The sequence below is a fragment of the Bubalus bubalis genome, chromosome 8 (assembly GCF_019923935.1).
Source record: "Bubalus bubalis isolate 160015118507 breed Murrah chromosome 8, NDDB_SH_1, whole genome shotgun sequence".
Classification (NCBI taxonomy): Eukaryota; Metazoa; Chordata; class Mammalia; order Artiodactyla; family Bovidae; genus Bubalus; species Bubalus bubalis.
In genome coordinates this window covers 25,435,483-25,461,841 of record NC_059164.1, presented here as the reverse complement: position 1 = coordinate 25,461,841, position 26,359 = coordinate 25,435,483, and the positions used below count along the sequence as shown (strand labels likewise).

The following is a 26,359-nucleotide window of genomic DNA, read 5'->3' as shown; positions in this document are numbered from 1 at the left end:
TTACCTATCACAGGACTGAGTCTGCTCTATCAGCTTTTTCCTGTGGATGATTTAATCTACTCTCACTGCTTCAAGCTACTTATCAATAACTTGTTTATTTCCAGTCTCTGTACCTGAATGTCCTCAAGTTCATGTTTTTCAGAACTCTGAGCACCCCTTCTCTGCATCTACAACGGTATGACTCTCATTCCAACAGCTAGGATACTGAAGTACTTCTCGATAAATCTCTCTACCATATCCCATTAAGCCCAGCTCCAAACACATTCATTCTTCATGTCCTTCCTATGGCTTCAGTTCATACTTATTTATCTCTAAATGCTGAATATTTACCATCATAAATTATATGCCTAATGTGATACTGGAGAGGGGAATCTATGACATGAATAAAGTCAGATTTCACATTAAGCTCAATACAGCTGGATATCTACTTCCCTATGTGAGGCAAAAAAGGTCTATAAAAACTTCTGAGCATTCTGACTGGCAGTTACTTGTAAGGAGTCTGAATTTCTCAGTTACTCTCCTGTTCCCACTCTATAGCTATGATGGCTTCTTCCCTTTCCTGCTTCTGCTATGCTCAAGGAGCAGTGATAAGGTACAAACAGCATGTAATCTTTAGCACAAGACTTTCACAATGAAAACCAGAACATGAAATACGCCCTGGAAACCACTGTTACTTCCAAAATCCTAAAAGGAAAAACAAAAAACAAAAAAAATAAGGATGATCCCTTTAGCCTCTTCTGTTTTGAATATGCACTTTTTTCTATGTATTTTCCTTGGAACCCATATATAATACATCTACCATATAAAAAGCACTAAAACATGAAAAATTTTAAGTGGTGGGCAATTGTTAAATTAATAAATAGTCTCAGATATCTACTATGTGCATGGTACTAAGAAGCTCTAGTTGCTACAAAGACAAAGGAAAGACACCTATCTTTACAGAGCTTGTCTTTCTTACTAGGAGAAGATGCAGTCTATAACATGGCAAAAATCAAACATAATGTATTGCTCAAAAATGTAGGTGCCTTAAAAGTTATGCTGGAAAGTTAAGGAAGGTAAGATTCGGCTACAGGTAGAATAAATGGGGAAGGTTTCATGGAGATGTGGCTTCTCAATCAGGTCTTAAGAGATATGTAAATCGCTTCCAGTTCCATGATGGCTGAGTATATGGCTTTCTGCAACTATCCTTCTCTTCCAGAAAACCATGCCAAACAACGAAATCAGAGACAGAAACACAAAATCTGTCTTGGATAAAGCAAAGACATAGCTAAGCTCAGATGTAAACACAGATATAAACAATATGAAGATGAAAAATAGGTAAACAATGAAATCGATGACAATGGAGAACAGAAAGGAAAATGTAATCAGAGTGTATCACTTAACTCAGCAGTAAACAATATATATGGTTTAAAAAATAATGAAACACTGCAAGTGAATTGAATACAAAATTGTGATAAAACTATATTGGGAGGATGAAGAAGAGATTAAATAGCATTGATAACCATAACTATCACAATAAAAGATCATCAGATAATGCTTAGTATGCCAAACTTGACATTATACATGTATTTTTGACTTCTTAATGTACATGTGTTGTTTAAAATGAATACTTTTCAAAATGGTATTTCATTAAAAATAAGGTAAAAGAGCAAACTGAAAAACATAAGACAAAGAAGACATCTCTAATAGAAAAATCTGCAAACATACTATTATTCCACACATACAATCTCAACATAGAAGTTCAATTGCCCACCCCATCTTTTTTGCCTATGAAGTTGACAATTAATATTTATAAAGCAAAAATGCAAGGATATAGGCTCTCCTACAGACTACCAATAGGAACATAATTTTTTTTGGTAATCTGACAGTATGTTTCAGAGCATAATATCTGGCTCAACCTTAAAATTACATCATATCTTTGTACCCTAAATTTCCACGTACAGGAATTTTCCCCAAAGGAATGAACTAAAAATTCATACAGAAATTCACAAAACTCAAGGATATTCTTTGAAGTACTACTTGAAGTATTTAAAGATTGGAAAGAAAGAATTTCTGCCTCAAAATAAATTACAGAACATTAGCAGAAGGGACTACTCTGCTGCCACTGAAAACAGTGTTTTGCAGGAGGTGAGGCTGGTAGTGCCTCAATGAAAATAGAAGGAAGGGAACCTAAGAAGGCAGGGCATGAATGCACATATGGAGTGAAACAAGCACACCATCAGGTAGGGGCAATGTTGAATAATTTATTTCAGAACACTACTCGAGAAAAAACAGTGAGCATTATAAGGAAATCTCCATATACGGGTGTACCATACGCATCACTGAACACATTCACCTGGACAGGATTGTGAAGCTGGAACAAACACAAGCTTTGGAGCCAAAAGACCTGGAATCTGATATTCAAACTCAGCTTTTCATTTACTACCTAACAACTCTGAATCTGAACCTTAGGTCCCTACAGAGGAAACTGAAATAATAATAAAAACTTTTCATAGTACTACTATAAAAATGAAATAAAAGGATGTCTGCAGAGCACTGTGCATGCCTGTGTCACAGTGAACACTAACAAAGAGCAGTTTTTTGTTACATTAAACCAGTATGCAAAAAAATCCATTTTAAAAGAAGCATAGAAATAAAAAGGTACTGGTGTCAAAGACTTGCATGGTATTAATTTCTAAGTAACTGTCTTAATTATGCGCATCAATAAGCAATACTATGTTAAGTTTTTCACTAGTGGAGTACCGCATGTCATCACCCACAATTGAGAACATATTCGTAGACTGCCTCTTACTGTTGCACAGGAGAAATGGTTATTCTGTGACAGTGTAGGCTAGAAGTATTTAAGAATGAAATTTAAGAGTTTCTGTTTCATCTCTATCATTAGCAGCCTTTACAGATTATAAAACACTTTTCTCCTGCTAATTTTAGTTGTGAGAGTGGCAGTGTAGGTGTGGACTGCCCTGCCTTATTGATCAATCACTTGCCCCGACCAACCAAAGCAAGGAAACCAGACTGCACCTTTTAGTTTAGAACTAGTGTTTTTCAATCTATATCTCACTGTTTTCTCTTTTCATCATTTATTTTGAATAGGTTGCTGCTGCTGCTGCTAAGTCACTTCAGTCGTCTCCAACTGTGCGACCCCATACACGGCAGCCCACCAGGCTCCTCCATCCCTGGGATTCTCCAGGCAAGAACACTGGAGTGGGTTGCCATTTCCTTCTCCAATGCATGCATGCATGCTAAGTCGCTTCAGTCGTGTCCAAGTCTGTGCGACCCTATGGACAGCAGCCCACCAGGCGTCTTGGTCTACAGGATTCTCTGGGCAAGAATACAGGAGTGAGTTCCCATTTCCTTCTCCTTTAATAGGTTACCTATAGCTAATCACTTTCACTCATTTATTTCAGAGTTCTAACATGTAAGAGCCTCTATATCCACTACGTGTAAACAATCTGAAGGAAGCTATTTGAAAGAAAAACAACAGTGAAGAAATAAGTATGTAACTAACAAGACCTTTTTTTTTTTTTAGAAGCTACTTAGGTAATTGTATCATAGTACATTTATATCAAACATTTTCAAGAAAACATTGCAAAATTTTATTCAACTAAGTAGGCATCAATATAACTGAGATTCATTTAGTGTAGATAGAAGGAATAGCAATTTCATAAAAACAGCAAGGAAGACACTGCTTTCCTATTACTGTTATTAGTATGTTACCAAAGTTAAAGGGTCACCTAAAGGCTGAGAGTTATTTCTAATTCTGACACTTCATGATAGCTGGTTTGATCATCACTACTATTGATATCATTTTCAAGTGTAGATTTTATTTACTCAACACCTACTATGTGCCAACATTCAGCACTAATTTTCTGCAGAAACAGTAAACTGAAGTACCACTAAAACTTTTTATGTATTAATAAAGCTTAAAAACTATAAAAACACATCCAAAGTTATTTTCATTGGCAGGGGGTGGGAATCCAGACTCTAATTCAGTACTGTGTTTTTCATCTATTTTCATGATGTAAAGTAATTAAAGAAATGAGTAACAGGTCTTTCACCACCAAAGAAAAATACTGATAAAAGAAGAGGTTTAAGTAAAAACACTGCTTTTTCTTAAATATAAGGTTTTTTTGTTTTTGTTTGGCTTATTTTAAGGAACATTTAAGGAAACAGAGTAGAACCTATTCCTAAGATATCTTTGAAAATCTCTTTAGGAACATAGATTGGATTCAGGGCTGCTTCAGGTCCTTTAATTTTCTACCCTTCATTACCCCAAAAAGAAAGGAAACATTTATTGAGTGTCTACTATGTACAAGATACTTTAGTGGGATTAAACTGAACACGTTTAAAATCATTTTGTACTATCAATAATGATGATTTTGAATGCTGGACTTCACCACTAGGGGGAGTTTATCTTGCTTAATAAATACCATCGAAGACGGGGAGATCTTCAGGTTAAAATGATGTCACCCATTTGATTCCAAAATTTTATAGAATTCTGTATTTAAATGGTCATTTTATTAATAGTTCTATGATTATGCTACAACGTATTTTCTTCTAAGTAAAATACAGTGGCTCACTTACAGGGTCAAAGTTAAACATATCTTAATATCATTTTCAGCTCAAGATGAATTTTTCTGACAATATGCCACCATATTAGAGTGTCTATTAGTTATAAACTAGTAATTTTACTTAAAAAATATTAAAATACTGGGTTTATGGCTCCATTCTTGAAATGTACTCTAACTGCATTTTAAGTTCATCATTTTTCATTCAGTTAAAAACAATTTATGAACAACTTCCCGTGATTCTGTAAATTTCAGCACTAGGCTTTTCTTATGGAGCAGTGACATTTTAAGGCATTTGTAGAATTAGAAGCCATGCATGATGCTCAGTAAAGATCTGATAAACATCTCTACTAATTAAATAAAATAAGGGTGAATGTGGAAATACTTTGGTTGTATTACAGGAGATATTAAACACAAATATATTAAAGTCTTAGAAAGCATATTTAAGTGCTAAGATCAAATAATAAAAGGTACATCCTTAAAAAAAAGAAAATTTGCAATAATATATTTAAAGGGAAAATCTTTAATAAAATGTTAACAAGAAGCCCAAAATGTTAAACTTTAAAATGAATACAAAAATTAAAGCATTTCATTGAAGTCATCTAGGTCCTGTGTAACATACTTCCTGAAATGCAATAACTTACCAATTCTCAGGTTTTCTAACTATACAAATAAAACCTATGATATACATATATGTATTATACATTATGTCAAAGTGTACTATTGTATTAACTAAAATACACAGAGGTGTCTGTGATGCCTTTCAATTTTAAATAACCATCAAGGACAAAGTCAAATTAGACAAACACATTTTTTATAAGAAACAATTCTATAAAACACAAGTATTGTAAACCAAAGTCAACAGAATTGCCAAGACAAAAACTGCTGACTTGACAGTATTCCTAACGTCAACCACGCTGCAGGATAAGTCTTCCAAATTTTAATCAGTCTATTTATAGATGAATATCCTCTGTTGATGCCAAGTCTAGATCTGAAGGACTGCAATCACTGAAATTCTAAATGTAAATTAAAACCCCAGAATACTGAAACCTTTAAACTGGTCTTTAATATTAATCTTAAACTGCTATGTTTCTGGTTTGGATTAGTGACCTAAATTTAGTCTTAAGCCACATGCACACTTCTGATTTGTTCTGAGTAACCGTTTAAAGTGTTCTTAAAATTGTTTATGAAAGTTTGAAAAATGTGAAGTAAAATAACTCAAGGATAATAATTAGGAATAAACACATGAACATTGCCAACTCGCAAAAGTAAATCTGTGTTAAGCACGGATTTTTCTTTTTTTTTTTCTGAAAAAAATTAAAGTATTTGCCATAATCACACAAATATCCCACCCAAACAAACAAACCTAAGTTTGTACTTTATCAGAATTGACCAAACTTTGAAGTAGAGGGAAAAGGGAATTAAGAGAATGATGCTAAGAATGAAAACGTCTGTTTCAATAATTCCATCTCCAAATCATTTGCAGACCCTAAAACCACCTCCAAAGTGATAAATCTCCCCCAAAAGATGACTTAAAATACAAATCTTCTACTGTATCCTGGCTACTACACTCTCTCAAAGCTGCTACCACCACTATACATTTTATTGATATGTTCACGCTGAGCGCTACAAGATTACTGCCAAATAAGTAAATAAGAGTATAACAGAAAGCCAGTTTCGGGGAACCAAAAAAATACCTTCAGAGGCACTCAGCCCCTTTCTTGCGCACAGCACGTGTTTAGCTATTTAAAGCATCTCGCCCTACCAGGAGTAAGAATGGTGACCGTCCTCTAACCTAACAGAGGAGGATATTAAATGTGAAAGGGGATTTCAAGACGGGCTTAGGTTAACTAATCCACCAGCCCCACAGGGCAGAGGAGAGCTGTCAACAAATTAGGACCACAGCACAGTGAACAGCGCTGCAAATGGCTGGAAGTGTGAAAGGGTGCTCTGGAGAAGGGGTGGGGGGCGCAGAGAACGGGGGCACAATTTGTAAAATGCAATCATTAATCACGGAAAAATCCAAGGCCTGGGTTTCTCGACCGGCCTCCAGATCTCGATTCCACAGACTGCAAAGGGAAGGGACATAATCCCCCGGCCTCGGGGATTTGGGGGCGGGGTGCGGCAGTGTCCCGCGCCTGAGCGCCCACCCCCCCACCGCACAGAGGATAGGCTCCGGAGACTCACGTTTTCTGCACCGGCTTCCGCCGCTTACGACTGGCGTAGGTGATGTTAGCGCTGCTGCTGTTCATGGTGCCTGGCTGGCTGCGGCTCCTCCCGGGAGCGGACGGCCCTGTCCCCGGGACTCGGCGGCAACCGGGACGGGGTTCCACTTAGCTGTGGCTGCTCCACCTGTGCCCTCCCGGGGCGATGACGGAGACGCAGTACCCCAGAAGCCGCGCGGCTTCTGCAGCCCCGCACGTCCAGGTGCGCGGCCCCGGCCTGGCGCCGGGGGGCGAGGGGCGGAGACCGGGGAGACTGGAGGCGCAGGTGCCGTCTTTACCAGCAGAGGCGGCGCCGCGCTGCCCGCAGGTGAGTCGGCGCGGATGGAGGAGGAGCCTGGGCTGCCTGTTTGAAATCCCGGCCTGGGTCGCTCGCTGTGGCGGCGTGCCCCGTGACCGTCGCTGCGGCCCCTTGGGTGAGGGAGGCGCCGCCGCGCTGCGCTGCTCCCGGGACTTCCCCGATCCCGGGTGCTTCCCGCCTGCGGAGCTCGGACTCCGGCCGCCGCTATGGGTGCCACCAGCTTCCGCTCGGCTATGCGGCTACCTCTGGTCTGAGCCGGTGGTCCCAGTCACGCTCTCAGAACCTAGCATCAAGTGGACTCGCCCTGCGATGCCTCCCGCTGCTGCTTGCACCGGCTGAATAGCAGAAGCGCCCCCGACCCCTCTCCGGCCCCGCCCCGCCCCTCGTAGCCCCGCCTCATCCTACTTGGCCCCGCCCTTCGCAATATTCCCCTTGAGGGCCCCACCCTCCCGGCACGTGATGACGTAAGGCGTAATGACCAACCCCCCCCCTCCAGTAGCCATCTTCTTGAGGTCAAGGGGAGGAATTTGTGGACACATTTCCAGCTCAGAAAGACATGTGACAACAAATTATGTGTAGCCAAACTCTTTGTAATTAGACAACCTCAAGGAAAGAAATGCCAAGTAGTGAGCTTAAATTCACCTTTGCAGGAGACAGTGAGTCAGCTAACTTTTGGCTAAGCAGTACAGTGAGATGGCAGATAACCTGTGGAGCTGTAAATCTTCCTAGAGGAGAAGGCTTCAGGAGGCCACATCTGAGTTGAAGGCTAGGCATTTTTCTTCTTTTTGTTTTGACTTTGGTTTTTGTCTCCGTACAAGACAGTATAGTATCTTTTCCCCAGTCAGAATAACTGTTACTCTACAGTCAGATTTCAGGAAGGTGGGAAGGCAAGCAGGCAGGCAGCAGGAGGCATTTGACAATAAGCAGTCTAGTATAGCTGGAGAGAGAAGCTGGAAGTGAAATCCAGGAATCTAGGGTCAAATCATAAAGCCTAATCAAGAGTCCAGATTTTATTCTGCAGTCAGTGGAAACTTTTGAAGGATCCACAGCAGGCAAGTGACATTCTGGTGTTTTGGAAGTTGTAAATGACAGTGCAAACTGGATTACAGGAGAAAAAGACTGGATGCAGAGAGAGTAGAGTTGTTGAAGCACTCCAGGTGAAAGTCCAGGGAAGTGACAGTGGGATGGAGGGAAAAAAGAGCAGATAATATGGAAATAGACAAGCGAGAGAGAGCAATCTCAAGTACCTCCAAGATTTCTGACTCCTCCTGTGCCCTTAACCAGAAGAGTAAACACAGGAGTATGTTTTGCTTGTCAGGAGAAGGGCAATCATACTAGGAAGTCTAGATGAAATCTTGCACCATGTCCATTCCTACATTTCAAAATGTCATCAAGCCATTTCCATCTAGTGAGTTTGTTACCTCACATTCAGAACATCAATAAATTGAACATTGTTTTCTTTAGCTGAAACCTCACTGTTATATACTCAACCATTCTCCTATCAACCCTATGAAATATCTTCAACTCTTCTACAACTTACATCTAAATATTCCAACAAATACTATTAAATTTTGTGTATTGCAACATCCCTAATTCATATTCTGCCACGTTATTCTTCAATAATAATACAAAAATTGCCCAACTCAAATGCTTTATCATTCGAGATTCCTACTCAAATATGTTGTGCTTCCCTCCTAGCTCAGTCGGTACAGAATCTGCGTGCAATGAAGGAGACCTGGATTCGATTCCTGGGTGGGAAAGACCCTCTGGAGAAGGAAATGGCAACCCACTCCAGTATTCTTGCCTGGAAAATCCCGTGGACAGAGGAGCCTGGTGGGCTACAGTCCATGGGGTCTCAAGAGTTGGACACAACTTAGAGACTAAACCACCACCACCACCACCATACTCTCAAAGAATATTGTAATGGAGAAGCACATGATTAAGTATGGTCTCCTAGTAGAGACATTTGGTGGGCTGCCATCTATGGGATCGCACAGAGTTGGACACGACTGAAGCGACTTAGCAGCAGCAGCAGCAGAGACATTTGACATAGTCATTGAGACAAAGGTAGCTTTCCCAAAATCATGATGGTGGAGTTGAGGTCTGATGGATAAAGTCTTAGAAGAAAAGAGGGGAAGACATGGCAAGTCAATGAAACAGTACAAGCAACAACCCTTTAGTGGAAGGAGCCTGGCAAGTTGTATGAGGGACTAAAACAAATTCAGGATGAGCAGGGGAGACAGGCACGAATGATCAAATTTATCCTTCAAAATATCACCATATCTTCAGGGTGTAAAAGAGGTAGGAGCAGAATGCAATGGAAATGATATTCCATAGGAAGCCATTTGCAGTACCCCAGCCAATAGATGGTAATTATTGATACAAGAGTGAAGGTGATAATGTAGATGGAAAAAAGTGAATAGGTTCCATAGAATTCAAGGAGGTCTTAAAAGACGGAATGGATGGATATATGACACTGAAGGAAGAAGATGTGTCAAAAACAACATTTTTTGGACTATGCATTAGGCTATGTGAAGATGGCATGTAATGGCGGGAAATTATTAATTTAGCTTGGATCACTTATAGTTGAGGTGGCTCTGAGCTATCTAAGGTGTCAAGTGGGCCACAGGATATATAGGTTTGTAACTCAAAGATTATGAGCTGGAGATATAAATTCAGAAGTCATTTGCATTTAAGTGACAAGAGATTATGAAGGTTGTAGAGTTGGAGAAGGCAATGGCAACCCACTCCAGTACTCTTGCCTGGAAAATCCCATGGACGGAGGGGCCTGGTGGGCTGCAGTCCATGGGGTCGCTAGGAGTCAGACATGACTGAGCGACTTCACTTTCACTTTTCACTTTCATTGGAGAAGGAAATGGCAACCCACTCCAGTGTTCTTGCCTGGAGAATCCCAGGGATGGGGGAGCCTGGTGGGCTGCCGTCTATGGGGTCGCACAGAGTCAGACACGACTGAAGTGACTTAGCAGCAGCAGCAGCAGCAGGGTGTGGATATATGTTAGAAAAGGAAGACAGGACCCCAAGGAACTTCAGTTTGTAATATCTAATAACTGCATAGAAGATGATGGTCCTGTAAAACTGTCTGAAAAAGAGTTTCCAGAATGTTAACAGGAGAATAAAGAGACTGTCTTGTCATGGAGGACAAAGTGGATAAATGTTGGAGTGGGTCACAGAACTGAATGGTGTTGAGAGGTTCAAATAAGACTAGAACTGAAAATGTCCTTTGTGGCTTCCTACCATGGGGTAATTTTGTGACTTTAGCAAACACTGTTGGTGGGCTAATGGACCTACAAATCAGATGGAAGGGGAACAGAACTGAATTGGAGATGAAGAAGTGATATCAGCAAACACAGACAATTCTTTAAAAAAAAAAAAAAATCTGTGACAGAGACCTAGGACGGCAGCTAGGGGGTGTAAAGGGTTAAATTAGGTGTTGTTTTTTGTTTTGTTTTGTTTTTAAGTGGGTGATACGTAAACAGATCAGAAAGAGGCGAGAGAAAGATTGAAATTGACTGTGTAAAAAAGACGAAAAACACTAAGAAGAATTGAGGCTGAAAATAGTGAAGGAAGGAAAGAATGCTAAAGCAGAAGAGGGGAGTGAGGATTACTACTGTAGTTAAACAATAGCAGAAACAGCTCCTCTAGTCCTAACTCTTCAGAGGGGTTCACAATGAGGTTATAAGAAATGCAGTCTCTGGGTGTCCTTACTGACTCAAAATCTGAATCTCACAAGATCTCCCAGGTAACTGAAATGTACATAAAGTTTAAGAAACATTAATGTACAGAAGCTGGGGGACAGAAGGGTGGTGGGTGAGATAGAATAGGCTGGTAATTTTGGATCAGAAAGATAAAGAAAGTGTGATGAGGAGGGGTTTCTAGCATGACCTACAAAAGTACAGGTGTGTTTTGTGGTTGATAGCTTTTTTTTTTTTTTTAACAAGACTATAAGGTAAAAGTGATCCAGGATGTGGCAATAGGGTACTATGTGGACATCAACTCTGTATCTTGGATATGTGATGAGAGAAAATAAACAGATACTATTTGGGAGATGATAGCTTTGGGGAGATCTAGCTTTTAGTTTATGGGAAAAGATGAAACAAGTTCCTAAAGAAGACAGTGCATACAGGGGAGTTTGCTGTTTATGGGTTAGCAATTCCAGGTGCACAAGATCAACCATCTTTATCTTGCCTTCTCTTTTATTTCCCCATCTCTGTATTTTTACCCATAGCCATTCTGCCTAAAAATGTATAAAGTATAATCAAATAATCTTCTCTTTGCCTAAAAACTTTAAGGGTGAGAAATGCATAACAAAATATAATTTACCAATACTGTATCTTAAAGCACTTTTCAGAAAACAGATATACTGAATGCACAAAATCCATGAATCAATCTTAATTTACTATTTTTTTTTAAAAAGTCCACTTTTTTTTAAAGTCGTTAATAGTTATTTAATGCAATTGTTCACTATCTTACTTTGTCCTACACCCATATCCTTACTTTCTGTTCACTTTAGGATTCTGTTTGACTTTAGTTGTTGATTTTTATACCAGGATGAAAATAGAATATTAATAAGATTTTCAGAATTCATTTCAATAGTGACATCATACACTTCCCTTAAAATTTGTGCTTAATATGTCAATAAAATCAGGCTTTGTAGTAGAGTGTCATTAAAAAAAATAAGCTGCCATTTTCTAGAGATTATCACTTTTCTACTTCTGATATCACTACTGTAGAATATGTTTCTCAAAGTGTGGTCTGGACCTTTGATAAAATTTTGAAATTTTGTATATGAGCAACTTTTATGAAGTAATATAACTTTTTCTACCACAAAGCTAAATATAGATCTACAGAATAGGATACAAAGTCAGGTACACCATGCACCTATGGGAACCATATCTATGACAAAGCAGGCAAGAATAGACAAATGAGGAAAGACAATCTCTTCAATAAGTGGTTCTGGGAAAACTAGGCAGCTGCAGGTAAAAGAATGAAATTAGAACTTCCGTAATGGTCTGGTGGTTAAGAATCCGTCTGCCAATGCAGGGGACACAGGTTCAGCCCCTGGTCTGGGAAGGTCCTGCAAACAGTCCAAGGCAGGACAACTAAGCCCATGCACCACAGCTACTGAGCTCCCAATCTAGAGCCTGTGCTCCACACAACAGAAGCCACTGCGATGAGAGGCCTGCTCAACGCAACTAGAGAGTAGCCTCTGCTCACAGAAACTAGAGAAAGCCCACGTGTAGCAGCAAAGCACCTAGCATAGCCAAAAATAAATAGTTTTTAAAAAAAGAATGAAATTAGAACATTCTCTAATACCATACACAAAAACAACTCAAAATGGATTAAAGACCTAAATATAAGACCAAATACTATAAAACTCTTAGGGGACAACACAGGCAGAACATTCTCTGACATAAATCACAGCAGATATTTTTGATCCATCTTCTAAGAGTAATGAAAATAAAACAAAAACAAACAAATGGGACCTAACTAGACTTAAAAGCTTTTGCACAGCAAATGAAGCCATAAACAAAATGAAAAGACAACCCACGGAATGGGAAAAAATATTTGCACATGAAGCAACTGACAAGAGATTAATCACTCAAGTATACAAATCATGCATACAGCTCAATATCAAAAAACAAACAACCCAATTAAAAAATGGGCAAAAGATCTAGACATTTCTCCATAGAAGACATACAGATGGTCAAGAGGCATATGAAAAAATGGTCAGCATCATTAAGTATTGCGTGCATGCTAAGTCCCTTCAGTTGTGCCCAACTCTTTGCAACCCCATGGACTGTAGCCCACCAGGCTCCTCTGTCCATGGGATTCTCCAGGCAAGAATAGTGGGGTGGGTTGCCATGCCCTCCTCCAGGAGATCTTTCCAACCCAGGGATTGAACCCACATCTTTATGTCTCCTGCACTGGCAGGTGGGTTCTTTACCACTAGCGCCACCTGGGAATCCCCACTAATTATTAGAGAAATGCAAATCAAAACTAGAATGAGGTATCACATCAAACCACTCAGAATGGCCATTATCAAAAAAGTTACAAACAATAAATGCTGGAGTGGGTGTGGAGAAAAGAGACCCCTCCTATACTGTTGTTGGAAAAGTAAATTGATATAGCCACTCTGGAGAACAGTATGGAGGTTCCTTAAAAAACTAAAAATAGAGTAACCATATGATTCAGCAATCCCACTCCTGGACATATATCTGGAGAAAACCATAATTCAAATAGATACATGTACCCTAATGTTCATTGCAGCACTATTTGCAATAGCCAGGACATGGAAGCAACCTAGATATCCAAATAAATGTATGTATAATTGCTGCTCTGAGAGGTGGTATGAAATGACTACTCTGAATAGGTTAATTTGACTTGCTTAAGGGAGGTTGCCCTGAGGAAGTTTGAGCTGAACTGTGAGGCAAAGGTAAGCATTTTGTAAGTGACACGGGAAGGGAAGGTGTGCCCCATGCAGACATCTATTATTATTTTTACTTTCTCTTGAGTCCTGCAGCTTCTTAGCCCAGGCCTTCAGAATGATCTATTTCACTCATTCTCTGTTTCTACATCTCAGATATTGTATCTCAGATATCTCATATTGTTAGTTACATTAAATATTTAAGAGAGTATAGCCCATCCTTCACAAACTGTGTACTGAGGCACCCCAAGGGCATCACCAAAGTCAAAAAGGCACCCTCATGGGATATTGAAAATTTTCAAGGCCAACAAAGTGACATCAGCTTGACAGTATGCAAGACACTACCTTCAGTTAGCTTAGAACTTTAACATGAAACTGTACTCAGTCCTTTCGATTACATCTTATGAGACAGTTTTGTAAGCTGCTGTTATAATACTCAAGAACCATGGGAAAAAGACTGTGGAACAGGAAATGAAGGTATTGGTTTCCTATTCAATTCAAAGGTTTCAGAAAGATGTAAAGTACTCAACAAACATGAACATACTGTTAACAATATAACAAATTTTTTTTAATGTTTGTGCATTATTTTGTGAAATAGCAACTAAGTAGTTACGACAGAGATACATCATAATAAGTTCAGACCTAACTACTTAATAAATGGCATTGTTATTAATAGGTAGTTCTTTTAGCCTCCATAACATGAAAAAATTTCTGAGACACTAAGAGAGCCATGAACTGGGAAAATTCGGGAATCTTTGGCATAGCTAAACCTTTCATTAACAGATGAAAAACCTCAGGGCCAGCAAGATAAAGTGGCCTGCTAATCAGCCAAGAATTCAGGTCTCGTGACCTCTATTCCAGTCAAAAAATATATTTTATCTCACTGTGAAGTAACTTGATTCATTTCTTAAAAAATAATCTGTTTACAAATTGCCTGCTTTGACTCTAACACAAAAGAACAGATATAAACATCTAAGGGCTAATTCTAAATGCTTAATGCCCTCTTCCCTTGCTTGGATATGCTACACGATGTCATAACCAGAAGTGAGAAAAAAGTAACACCTTTTTGGTTAATGCTAACCTGAACACTGATAAGGAAACTAAAATAATATGTAGGAATAATCTGTTATTCATCAAAATTATTTCTGTTTACTTAGGAATAATGCTTTGTTGTCAGAAATGTTAAGATTTTTTGAAAAAAATGTTATCTGTAAAAATAATAACATGTATTAGGTTCAGATTTTGCCTTTAGCTTGCTGCATCTTTTATTCTTATGAATGTAAAACTTGATTATGAAAAAGTTATGAAGTTTTATATTTTACAGGCCAAGACTCATGTCTGACACTAAATTTGCTCGAGCCCTTCATATTCCAGGAAACAGATGGAAGATAAGTGAAAGAAGACTCCAATGAAATTTCTGCACTTCTCTGGTTTGGGAAAAACTTAAAAGCCAATGTCCCCATTTTGCAGCATCCACAGATTGAAGAATGTATGTATACAGTAGTTATTTGTGCCTTTTGAGAATTTAGCTGCTTTAAGCTAATCTCAAATTGTTCATTTTGCTGTATCCACTAGCTACTTACATATACTAAACTGCTAGTAGCTTCCATTACCTTACAAATATTTTTCATTTGTTCTTGTACTGTACATTTGAAATTTCTTCTTTATACACTCTTTTGCTTATACTGCCTGACTTGCATAAAACTGTATAATGCATCGGAAGTCAGGATTTATATGTGTAAGACGCATACTAAACTAATTGCTTTAAAAAAATCTTTTGGGAAAAATATTAACTTGCACCCCAACTTAAATCTTCTCACATTAATGCTATGCAAGCATCAGAAACATCTGCCATTACCTGACTGGTAAGTAGATACTGATAAAGGAGATCTGGTTACATAATTAATCAAGGGGATGTCGCTGAGGGTGGAGTGTCCTGTGTAACAGTGGGTTCTCCACCCTTCCCTCCTAAGGCAGGGTGAAAGAATTTCCCTTGTAAAACTTTAAACTTTAGTTGAGCTTCTTTCCTGCCTGAACCTAGATCGAGTTGCCATCTGCCTTTACAGTGGCGAGGATTCTTGAAGGGAATAGGTTATAAGGATTCAATTTATTCCCAGCTTTTGGATACATCTTACTCTTACATCCCTGCTTTAAGTTGAATCCATTCTGGTTATCTGGGTCTATAAATAATAACATAAAGCAAATGGGTTTCAGAAAAAAAAGCATGGAAATCAGTAACTGTTTTGGAGTACACTGGTATTTAATGAAATGCCAACTGGTTATTTTATAATGTAAACAATTCTCATCTAAATTCTTCAGGAAATAGGACTTTAAAAATATTTATTAGATACCGTGTCTTTCCATATTTCCTCATTTAAACTAAGATTTTGTGATCTCAGATTTATGTCATTTTTTTGCATGATTCTTTGAAGCAAAGCACCACCACCACCACCACCACCAAAACATACACCTGCGTTAGTAAAAATACCAATCTAAATCCAGCTGGACTGTTTTGACAGTATATAAAAAGCATATGAAAGATTGAAAATGCAAACTTTGACTCATTTTTTCTTGAATAACTCAGAGTTGAACACTAACTTTGCAAGAACTAGGTTTTCTATGTAGTACCATGAATTTAACCCCTTCTTTTAATTGTAACACAGTATAATTAATAAACCTAAACAGAGATGTCTAAATAGACATTATCTAGTAATTGATATTATAATGTATAGATAAGAAGTGTCTGTACCTCAATCATTAAATGTGCATATTTTAAAAATGTTCCCAAAATTGATTTAAAAAGCATGTGGAATGAAAATTGTGATATATTTATACTAATGAGATATTAGAGATACATTAAAATTTTTCCATTTATCCAAATACTTTATTTGTATATTCCATATTTTAAATTTTAATATTGAAATATACACTTAGGAAGATTTCTCAAAGTGGAGTTTCAGCCTTCTGTTTTTCTTTTATGCATGATTAAAATTCAAGAGAATTTAGCATCCCAAGTTTTTTCCTTTTAAATGTTTTCCTTGCACTGTTAGCAGAAAATGCAAACAAATAAAGATAAGGGACAAATATTGCCAGATTGGCTGTTTTACTCAGTAGAAAGAAAGCCACTAATGTACTCTAATGATGTCCTTTCCCCCATTCTAATAAGAAGGTTTGTGTTGTTCTGACATTAAATGGATTAAGCAGCAAGCCTGCTGAGAAAAATACTCAAAGGTATTAAACCCTTGCAGTGTTGGTTTAACTGTAAGTACTGTAAAATAAGATTAAGTCTGAGTTTGGAAGAAGAACTAGATTTGACATAAGACTAAAAGGTAACAATATTCACAGATGCCTGAATTAATGCTTCATTGAAAAATATAATTAGCACAAGATTTGAAAATATGTCTCCTTTGGCAAATGTCTTCAGAGAGTAATCAGTGCTAGAGACTGATGTAGTGGAAAGAGCACTGGGCAAGTGGCCAAAATCTCTGAACTCACATTTACTGCTCCAGCACGCGCTAGTTCTGTGACCTTGGATGAGAAATTTCGAAAGCCTTTGAATCGCATGAGGTGGATGTGCTTGGTTGGCAACCATTCCCCACTTTGTAGTGTGCATCCCTGGACTGCAGTAGCTCAAAGGCTGAAAATTGCACTTCCAAGATTCCTGCGCAATTAAAGTTGCAGATGCAAATGATGTTCAACCAATTAAATGCACCGGTTGAGATTTAGAAGGCAGAAGTCAAGTGGAGGTCATCTTCCTGCTGCTTGTCTTGTTTTCTGCTAATAAGTAAGATGGCAAAGACATGACTTTTGTGTGATGGTGTCCAGCATCCAAGTTCTACATTTCATGGGTTTTGAGAGGCTGTTGTGGCAGCAGCGGTGGTTTCCTGATTCCTTAATTCTAGCTGCAGTGGGCACTTTTGAACTCCAATTCTGTAGTGACTTCTGGATTCCTCACCTTTCTAACTGAAGCAGAAGTAGAGGTTCCCCTAATACGTCAGCTCTGCAGTGTTCTGGAGCATACAGCCTCCATCTCTAGCCTTTCCAATTATTTTTTAAGCTTTTAATTCCCTGTATTTAGTTTCCATCTCCTTAAAGAACCTGGGACTTATTCTGGTTCCTTTCCTGATACATACATATGCACATTTCATTCAAACCTCATAGGGTCGTTGAGAAAACCAAACCATGCTATTCAAGTATATTGAATATTGTTTCCTCCTTTTTTTAAAAAAAAATAATAATGGGTGTTTGTGACATTACAAGCAGCTGTTAAAAATGTCTCATTGCACTTCCCTGTCATTAATTTTACTTGCATAATATTGGTCTAAACACATTTTGTGAAATGTTGGTTCTGTTGAACAAATAACACAGAAGCAGCAATTGCATATTCTATAGGTATCTAGATATTACAAATCTCTAGTCCTAAGAAAGCCCATGACTTTGGATGGAACCTTTCTTATAAGTGAAATGAAAATCTTCACTTCAATTTTATATGTTCCTGTTATTATTATATTTCTAAGATGATAATAATTAGAAGCACTGTGGAGGATTGTGCAAGTGGAAATGGACTGATGGTCTGTCAAGATTTTGAGCAGATTTGGAAAAATTTGGCTGGGTGCTCTCTGACCTCATACTTTCTAAAGTAATAAAACAACCTAACCTTTTTCTATCATCCTTTTCCCCACAGGAAGTTTTTGCTGCATCTATGGTGCCCAGAGAATTTTTATCTTTAAACCAGCCCACATGCCAAACCATCATGAAGGCATCAATATTTTTCAAATCAGGTACATACTTCCTGACTTTGCTTCACCTCTCTCTGATGTCAGCCTGGCTACTGACTCATCTCCATTTCTGTGTGTGTCTTTTTCTGTGCCCTTGAGACAGACAGACAGATACACACAGACCCTTATACATTCATGTATACAGATAAAGCTAGGAATAATTTTGGTCTCTCAGGACTTAAATTCATTTACTTGGACCTCAATTATGATAAACACTCTCCAGTTCTCCCCAGTGGGAGAATTCAGAAAACAAAAGAATTACACTGAATATTTATGACTTTCTTATATTTGGGGGGCTTGTGGCTCAGCTGGTAAAGAATCTGTCTGCAATGTGGGAGACCTGGGTTCGGTCCCTGGATTGGGAAGATCCCCTGGAGAGGGGAACAGCTACGCACTCCAGTATTCTGGCCTGGAGAATTCCATGGACTGTATAGTCCATGGGGTCACAAAGAGTAGGACACGACTGAGTGACTTTCACTTTCACTTTATATAATTTTAAATATTGGACAAAATCGCTCGCTGGCTTCAGTTGTGTCCAACTCTTTGAGGCCCTGTGAACTGTAGCCCGCCAGGATCCTCTATCCATGAGATTGTTCAGGCAAGAATACTGGAGGAGTGAGTTGCCATGCCCTCCTCCAGGGGATCTTCCCAAACCCACATGTCTTCTGTCTCCTGCATTGGCAAGCGAGTTCTTTACCACTAGCACCACCTGGGAAGCCTATGGAACATAATAAACTGCATCCAATTGTCTAGTGTGCTGTGTGTAAAAGCACACTATTTACCCCCATATATGTAAAATTCTATCATGTAAACACATTTTCTTGATTTCATGTAAAAGTTTGTTTTGAGCCAATTTTAAATCTTAGTAAAATAGTTCCTAATAGTTCCTAATGTTCCTTAGTAAAATAGTTCCTAAATCTTTACCTCAAATTCCCCGTTCCATCTTAAATACTGCCACAAAGTTTGTTCTGAAAACACTTTGCTCTGAATAAATGTCACTTCCCTTCTCAAGAACCTATAATTTCTTCTTGTCCACAAATCAAGTTGAATTAGCCATACTAAGATATTCCAGAAACTAATTTATCTTTACTTTATCTAATTGTTTCTTCCATATTCCCTAACACGTCTCCACTTCAATCAGACTAATTTACTTGTGACTTCCTGAATATGTCAAATTCATACTTTTCTCTTCATCATGTTGGAAAACCTCCTCTCCACTTATTCAACTTGAACCTATCAATCTCATAAAGTACTTCCTTGTACCATGTGTTTGTTCTTTACATTAACTTCTATTTTATCATATTATTTATTTTTTCATTAACAAGCCATAATTCTCATGTAATTGAAAAACATGTTGGTAAAATGTTAAGTACTTCATATGTGTTTAATTGAGTTGAATTTATATACTAAACACAACAGAGCCTAGACATTTGAACTTAAACATCCTAAAACTTACACTTATGTTATATTTAATCTGGAGTCAGAAGAAATGGTGTTTCAGGAAATTAAGTATGCTTTTTTTTTTCATTTTTCATTCACCCAGATCTCTGTGAACCATTTTATGATTGTGGCCTTTTCTGAATTTTAATCTCTGACATACTTCATTCAAAGTACCTCCCTGATAAATTGGTAAAATTTGTTGCATTTCATCATCATTCAATGTTGATGAATTTACAGAATGTCTTTTGAAATGACATTCTTAAGAAAGGTAAGTTCCTTAGATATTCCATAGCTTAGGGAGCAGGATTTCCTAAAACTGCTGCACTTAGCTAAGCTGCACACCTACTTCTGTAGAGAGTCAACTTGTCATCAAAACAAAATTAATATTGCATTCTCTTTTGGTCAAGGACACATTAAACATTTAGTGCAGCACACATCTCTCAGGAATGCAGGATCATAAACAATCAGTTGCATATACTTCTTATCAGATAAGGTAGCTTCTACAATATGCTGTGCTACTATTTAAAATTCACTGCTGACCACTAAGTACTGAACCAATGAAGACACTAGAGGCTGGCATAATTTATCCCTAATAATTGTGAACTTTATTTTTGCTACTGGTAGTGGCTCCATTGATGATAACAGCAAACTCTGACATGATTATTATAATTGCATTCTATATTTAAATATCTTGTGTGATGTATAGCAACCAAAATATTAGTCACAATGGTAACTCAGTAATTGGTTTACTTGATTGTTGGATGGGCTGTTGTGTGTCTATCTCTAGGCCAATGACCAGACTTTGTTATTGTGATGAAACTTAATAGGAGCATTAATAGCGTGGTGCATTCACTTCAGTATAAACAGTACTAGTCAGAAAAAAGCTAATAAGTGGTCTACTGTCTTTCTTAGGATTTATTAGTGTTTCTGTAAGTACTATTTTGATTTTTAAAGTTTTAATACATTTGCATTCACTTCCCATATAGCTTTTGTAAACTATGTAAACTACAATTGTTTTCAATTCTCAAAAATGAATAACCTCTATCTTTTCCACTTAATCCTTTTAAAAAGTGAAAATTAGTGTTTATCAGATATAGATTCTGCACATTTTACATACTTTCATTTAGTCTTACAACAACCCTATGAAACAAGTGCTTTTAAAAATAATTCAAATAAAATTTACATACCATAAAATTCTGTGGCGGATTCATTTTGATATTTGGCAAAACTAATACAGTTATGTAAAGTTTAAAAATAAAATAAAATTAAAAAAAAAATTCACCATTTTAAAGGATGCCAATTGAGTGGTTTTTAGTGCATTTACACGGTTACGAAACCATCAATACGAACTAATTCCAGAACATTTTCATCACTTCCAAACCCTATATTCTTTAGCAGTCACACTGCATTCCCCTTCCTGCCAGCTTTTAGAAAACATTAATTCACTTGCTGCCTCTAGGGATCTGTCTATTCTGGACATTTCATATAAATGGAATCATACAGTATAGCCTTTTGGATCAGCTTTGTTCATTTGGCCTAACATCTTCAAAAAGTTCATCTGTGTCCTACCGTGTATCAATACTTCATTCCCTTTTATATATAGTGTTGATATATCTATCACATTTTGCCTATCCATTGATCAGTTGATAGGCAACTGGGTAGCTTCCATTTTTTGGCTATCTTGAATAATGCTACTATGAACATTCATAAACAAGTTTTTGTGTGGATATATGCTTACTCCTTGGAAGGAAAGTTATGACCAACCTAGACAGCATATTAAAAAGCAGAGACATTACTTTGTCAACAAAGGTCTGTCTAGTCAAGGCTATGGTTTTTCCAGTGGTCATGTATGGATGTGAGAGTTGGACTATAAAAAAAGTTGAGTGCTATGAGGTACCATTTCACACCAGTCAGAATGGCTGCGATCCAAAAGTCTACAAGTAATAAATGCTGGAGAGGGTGTGGAGAAAAGGGAACCCTCTTACACTGTTGGTGGGAATGCAAACTAGTACAGCCACTATGGAGAACAGTGTGGGGATTCCTTAAAAAACTGGAAATAGAACTGCCTTATGATCCAGCAATCCCACTGCTGGGCATACACACTGAGGAAACCAGAAGGGAAAGAGACGAGTACCCCAATGTTCATCGCAGCACTGTTTATAATAGCCAGGACATGGAAGCAACCTAGATGTCCATCAGCAGATGAATGGATAAGAAAGCTGTGGTACATATACACAATGGAGTATTACTCAGCCATTAAAAAGAATACATTTGAATCAGTTCTAATGAGGTGGATAAAACTGGAGCCTATTATATAGAGTGAAGTAAGCCAGAAAGAAAAACACCAATACAGTATACTAACGCATATATATGGAATTTAGAAAGATGGTAACAATAACCCTGTATGCGAGACAGCAAAAGAGACACTGATGTATAGAACAGTCTTATGGACTCTGTGGGAGAGGGAGAGGGTGGGAAGATTTAGGAGAATGGCATTGAAACATGTAAAATATCATGGATGAAACAAGTTGCCAGTCCAGGTTTGATGCATGATACTGGATGCTTGGGGCTGGTGCACTGGGACGACCCAGAGGGATGGTATGGGGAGGGAGGAGGGAGGAGGGTTCAGGATGGGGAACACATGTATACCTGTGGCGGATTCATTTTGATATTTGGCAAAACTAATACAATTATGTAAAGTTTAAAAACAAAATAAAATTAAAAAAAAAAAGTTGAGTGCTGAAGAATTGATGCTTTTGAACTGTGGTGTTGGAGAAGACTCTTGAGAGTCCCTTGGACTGCCAGGAGATCCAACCAGTCCATCCTAAAGGAGATCAGTCCTAGGTGTTCATTGGAAGGACTGATGTTGAAGCTGAAACTCCAATACTTTGGCCACCTGATGTGAAGAGCTGACTCATTTGAAAAGACCCTGATGCCAGGAAAGATTGAAGGCAGGAGGAGAAGGGGACGACAGAGGATGAGATGGTTGGATGGCATCACCTACTCAATGGACATGAGTTTGAGTAAACTCCGGGAGTTGGTGATGGACAGGGATGCCTGGTGTGCTGCAGTCCATGGTGTCACAAAGAGTAGGACACGACTGAGCCACTGAACTGAACTGATGTCTTCATTTCTCTTGGGTATGTATCTAGAAGTAAAAATGCTGGGTCACAGAGTAATTCTATGTTTAACTTTCTGAAGAACTGCTTTCCAAGTAGTTGTACCATTTCATATTCTCACCAGCAATGTATGAGCATTTCAATTTCTCCATAGTTTTGGCAAACTTTGTTGTTATTGTTCTATTTTTAATTATAGTCCTCTTAGTAAGTATGCAGTGGTATTTCACTATAGTTTTGATTCTAATTTTACAATAGCTAATGTTAGGCATATTTTTGTGTGGGTTTTTTTTTTTTTTTTTTTTTTTTTTTTGCCATCTGTATGTCTTCCATGGAGAAATGTCTGTTCATTTCCTTTCCTCATTTTAATTAGGTCATTTTGCTATTGTGTTGTAGGAGTATTTCATATATTCTGACTACTATATTCTCATCAAATAGATTTCATTCTGTGGACTGCATTTTCACTATCTTAATAGTGTCTTTTCATGCACAGAAGTTTTAAATTCTGATGAAGTCCAATTAGTCTACTTTTTTCTGTGGCTACTTATGCTTTTGGTGTCTTTTGTTGAAAAGACTATTCTTTCCTCCACTGAACTGTGTTGGCACCATCCCTCCATTGTCTACCTTTTAAACAGATTTGCAAGGGCTTTCTCAGATCACTTCCAGGATTTTTCTTACTTTTTATTCTGGCATTTCTGAAATCTCATCTCTTACACAAAGCAATTATCATACCAAGTAAACAAGTTAAGAAATATCCTCTTACTGTATCCCCTTATGGGGATTCCTTGATGGCTCAGCAGTAAAGAATCCACCTGCAGTGCAGGAGATGCAGGTTCAATAGCTGGGTCGGGAAGATCCTTGGAGAAGGGAATGGCAACCCACTGCAGTATTCTTGCCTGGGAAGTCCCATGGACAGAAGAGCCTGGAGGGCTACAGTCCATGAGCTCACAAAGAATTGGATACAACTGAGCACACACACACTCGTATCCCCTGTAACAATCAATTTTTTCTTCAGACGTGTGTCAGCTTGTCAGAGTTAAAGGCAAACTTCAGGAAAATAATGTAATCAGTGTAAATTCTAAAGTTTTATATACTTTATATATATATATAAATATATATATACACATACACACACACACACACACACACACATATATATATATATATATATATATATATATACACACACACACACACACTGGAGAAGGTAATGGCACCCCACTCCAGTACTCTTGCCTGGAAAATCCATAGACAGAGGAGCCTGGTAGGCTGCAGTTCATGGGGTCGCTAAGAGTCAGACATGACTGAGCGACTTCACTTTCACTTTTCTCTTTCATGCATTGGAGAAGGAAATGGCAACCCACTCCAGTATTCTTGCCTGGAGAATCCCAGGGATGGCAGAGCCTGGTGGGCTGCCATCTATGGGGTTGCACAGAGTTGGACATGACTGAAGCGACTTAGCATAGCATAGCATATATATATACACACACACGTGTACACACACACATACACACATATACATATAAAGAGAGAGGAACTGGTCATATCAAAGATAAGTTCTGTTGTGGTTTCTTCTCTGTATAAAGATGTCTGATCTCAAAGGCAGATAAAGACTGAATACCATCCATTACACAAACATTTATTGAATAGCTACCTAGCATTACCAATGCTAGGAAAACTTGCATCTCTCCTCAAGGGACTTAGCTAGGAATGGAGAAAGATCAGTACACATAAGATCACATTCCAGCCCTGTGGCAGGGGCACAAGTGTACGAGAACAGGAAACAACTCGTCCTTTCTTGGGGAGTTACTTAGAAGGTGCCACCCAATGAATTGATCTTGAAAATAAAAGACTTCGAACAAGAAGGAAGGGCATATGATTTTCCAGTCAACTGGACAACACACAAGGCAGAGAAATACTAGAGGAAAGTATGACATATTGAGAAAAGGATCGACACTTTGGTGTGACTAGATGCATAACTGAGGACTGAGAGGTAGGTTGAGGCCATACTGCAAACTGGGCTGATGAATATGGACTTAATCCTCTGGCCAGTGGAAATCATAGGCATTTTAAAATAGGAAATGATCCTGTGCTTATCATATGTTATGTTGTCGCAGTGATCTGCTTCCAACTCTAAAACTGCTATTATACTATAAGAGAGACTGTGTAACACAGTAGTCTAAAACTTGGACCCTATAAATGCAAATGGCAGTTCAAATTGACTCTTTTCAACTACATAGTTAGGTAATTATAAGTAGGTCTCATCACTTCATGGCAAATAGAAGGGAAAAAAGTGGAAACAGTGGCAGATTTTATTTTCTTGAGTTCCAAAATCACTGTGGACAGTGACTGCAGCCATTAAATTAAGACTCTTGCTCCATGGAAGGAAATATATGACAAACCTAGACAGCATATTAAAAAGCAAACACATTACTTTGCTGACAAAGGTTCGTATAGTCAAAGCTATGATTTTTCCAGTAGTCATGCAACGGTACCATAAAGAAAGCTGAGCACCAAAGAATTGATGCTTTTGAATTGTGGTGCTGGAAAAGACTCTTGAGAGTCTCTTGGACTGGAAGGAGATCACACCAGTCAATCCTAATGGAAATCAACCCTGAATATTCATTGGTAGGACAGATGCTGAAGCTGAAGCTCCAATATTTTGGTCACCTGATGTGAAGAGCCAACTCACTGAAAAGACCCTGATGCTGGGAAAGATTGAAGGCAAAAGGAGAAGAGGGCGGCAGAGTATAACATGGTTGGATAACATCATGGACTCAATGGACATGAGTTTGAGCGAATTCTGGGAGATAGTAAAGGACAGGGAAATCTGGTGTGCTGTGGTCCATGGGGTTGTAAACAGACACAACTTAGTGACTGAACATACACACACACAATCTCTCTGAGGCTCTGTTTCCCCATCTGTAAACCTCACAGACTTGTGAGAATTAAATAAAATAATACAGGTGAAACTTGGAACATATTACATGCTCAAGAAATGATAGTTATATAAGAAGGTCTTTGACGACTGTCCTGTCTTTGCAGTGCTAAATGCCACGAGTGGGACTTCAATCACTACTTTGGAATGAATGAGTTTAAGGGGTTAGTCCAGTAGCATTTTGAAATACAGGTCTAAAGCTTTAGAGTAAATCTGGGCATTGTAGCTAATGGCCATGAGTCAGGATTCATCTAAAGAGAAATTAGAAATGAAGCTCTGATAGCTGCAAAGCTTCACCAGAGACAGCAGTACATAAAAAGAGAGTATTTCTCAGGAAGGAATATTGAGGGAAAAGCAACTTTCAATGCATGGTGTAGGAGCACAGAACCTATGTAAAATTTCTGAAAACTCTGCACCCTTTTCCATCCAAGGAGAAGGTGCACATATGTTGAATGTTTTGCACGCAGTTTTAGGGGTTTATAGACACCATACTCATCCCAAGATCCCCCGATTTAAGAAGGAAATAATAAAGAATCAAAGTATGAGACATGGAA

At 38.3% G+C, this 26,359-nt stretch overlaps 1 protein-coding gene and 1 long non-coding RNA gene across 2 annotated transcripts in view; one reads left to right on the top strand and one right to left on the bottom strand.

The window, feature by feature from the left end:
- AHR (aryl hydrocarbon receptor) overlaps positions 1-7,456 on the bottom strand; it is a 52,836-nt gene extending 45,380 nt beyond the window's left edge. Inside the window, exon 1 of the mRNA XM_006059489.4 lies at positions 6,753-7,456. Within this exon, the coding sequence (XP_006059551.3) occupies positions 6,753-6,817 (65 nt within the window). The 5' untranslated portion in view covers positions 6,818-7,456. The remainder of the gene's footprint in view (positions 1-6,752) is intronic.
- A 7,015-nt stretch (positions 7,457-14,471) lies between these two features.
- LOC102395971 lies at positions 14,472-21,279 on the top strand. The gene is made up of 3 exons (XR_327640.3): positions 14,472-15,022; positions 18,218-18,314; positions 19,855-21,279. It is a non-coding gene; the product is annotated as an uncharacterized LOC102395971 (long non-coding RNA).
- Positions 21,280-26,359: the final 5,080 nt, after the last annotated feature.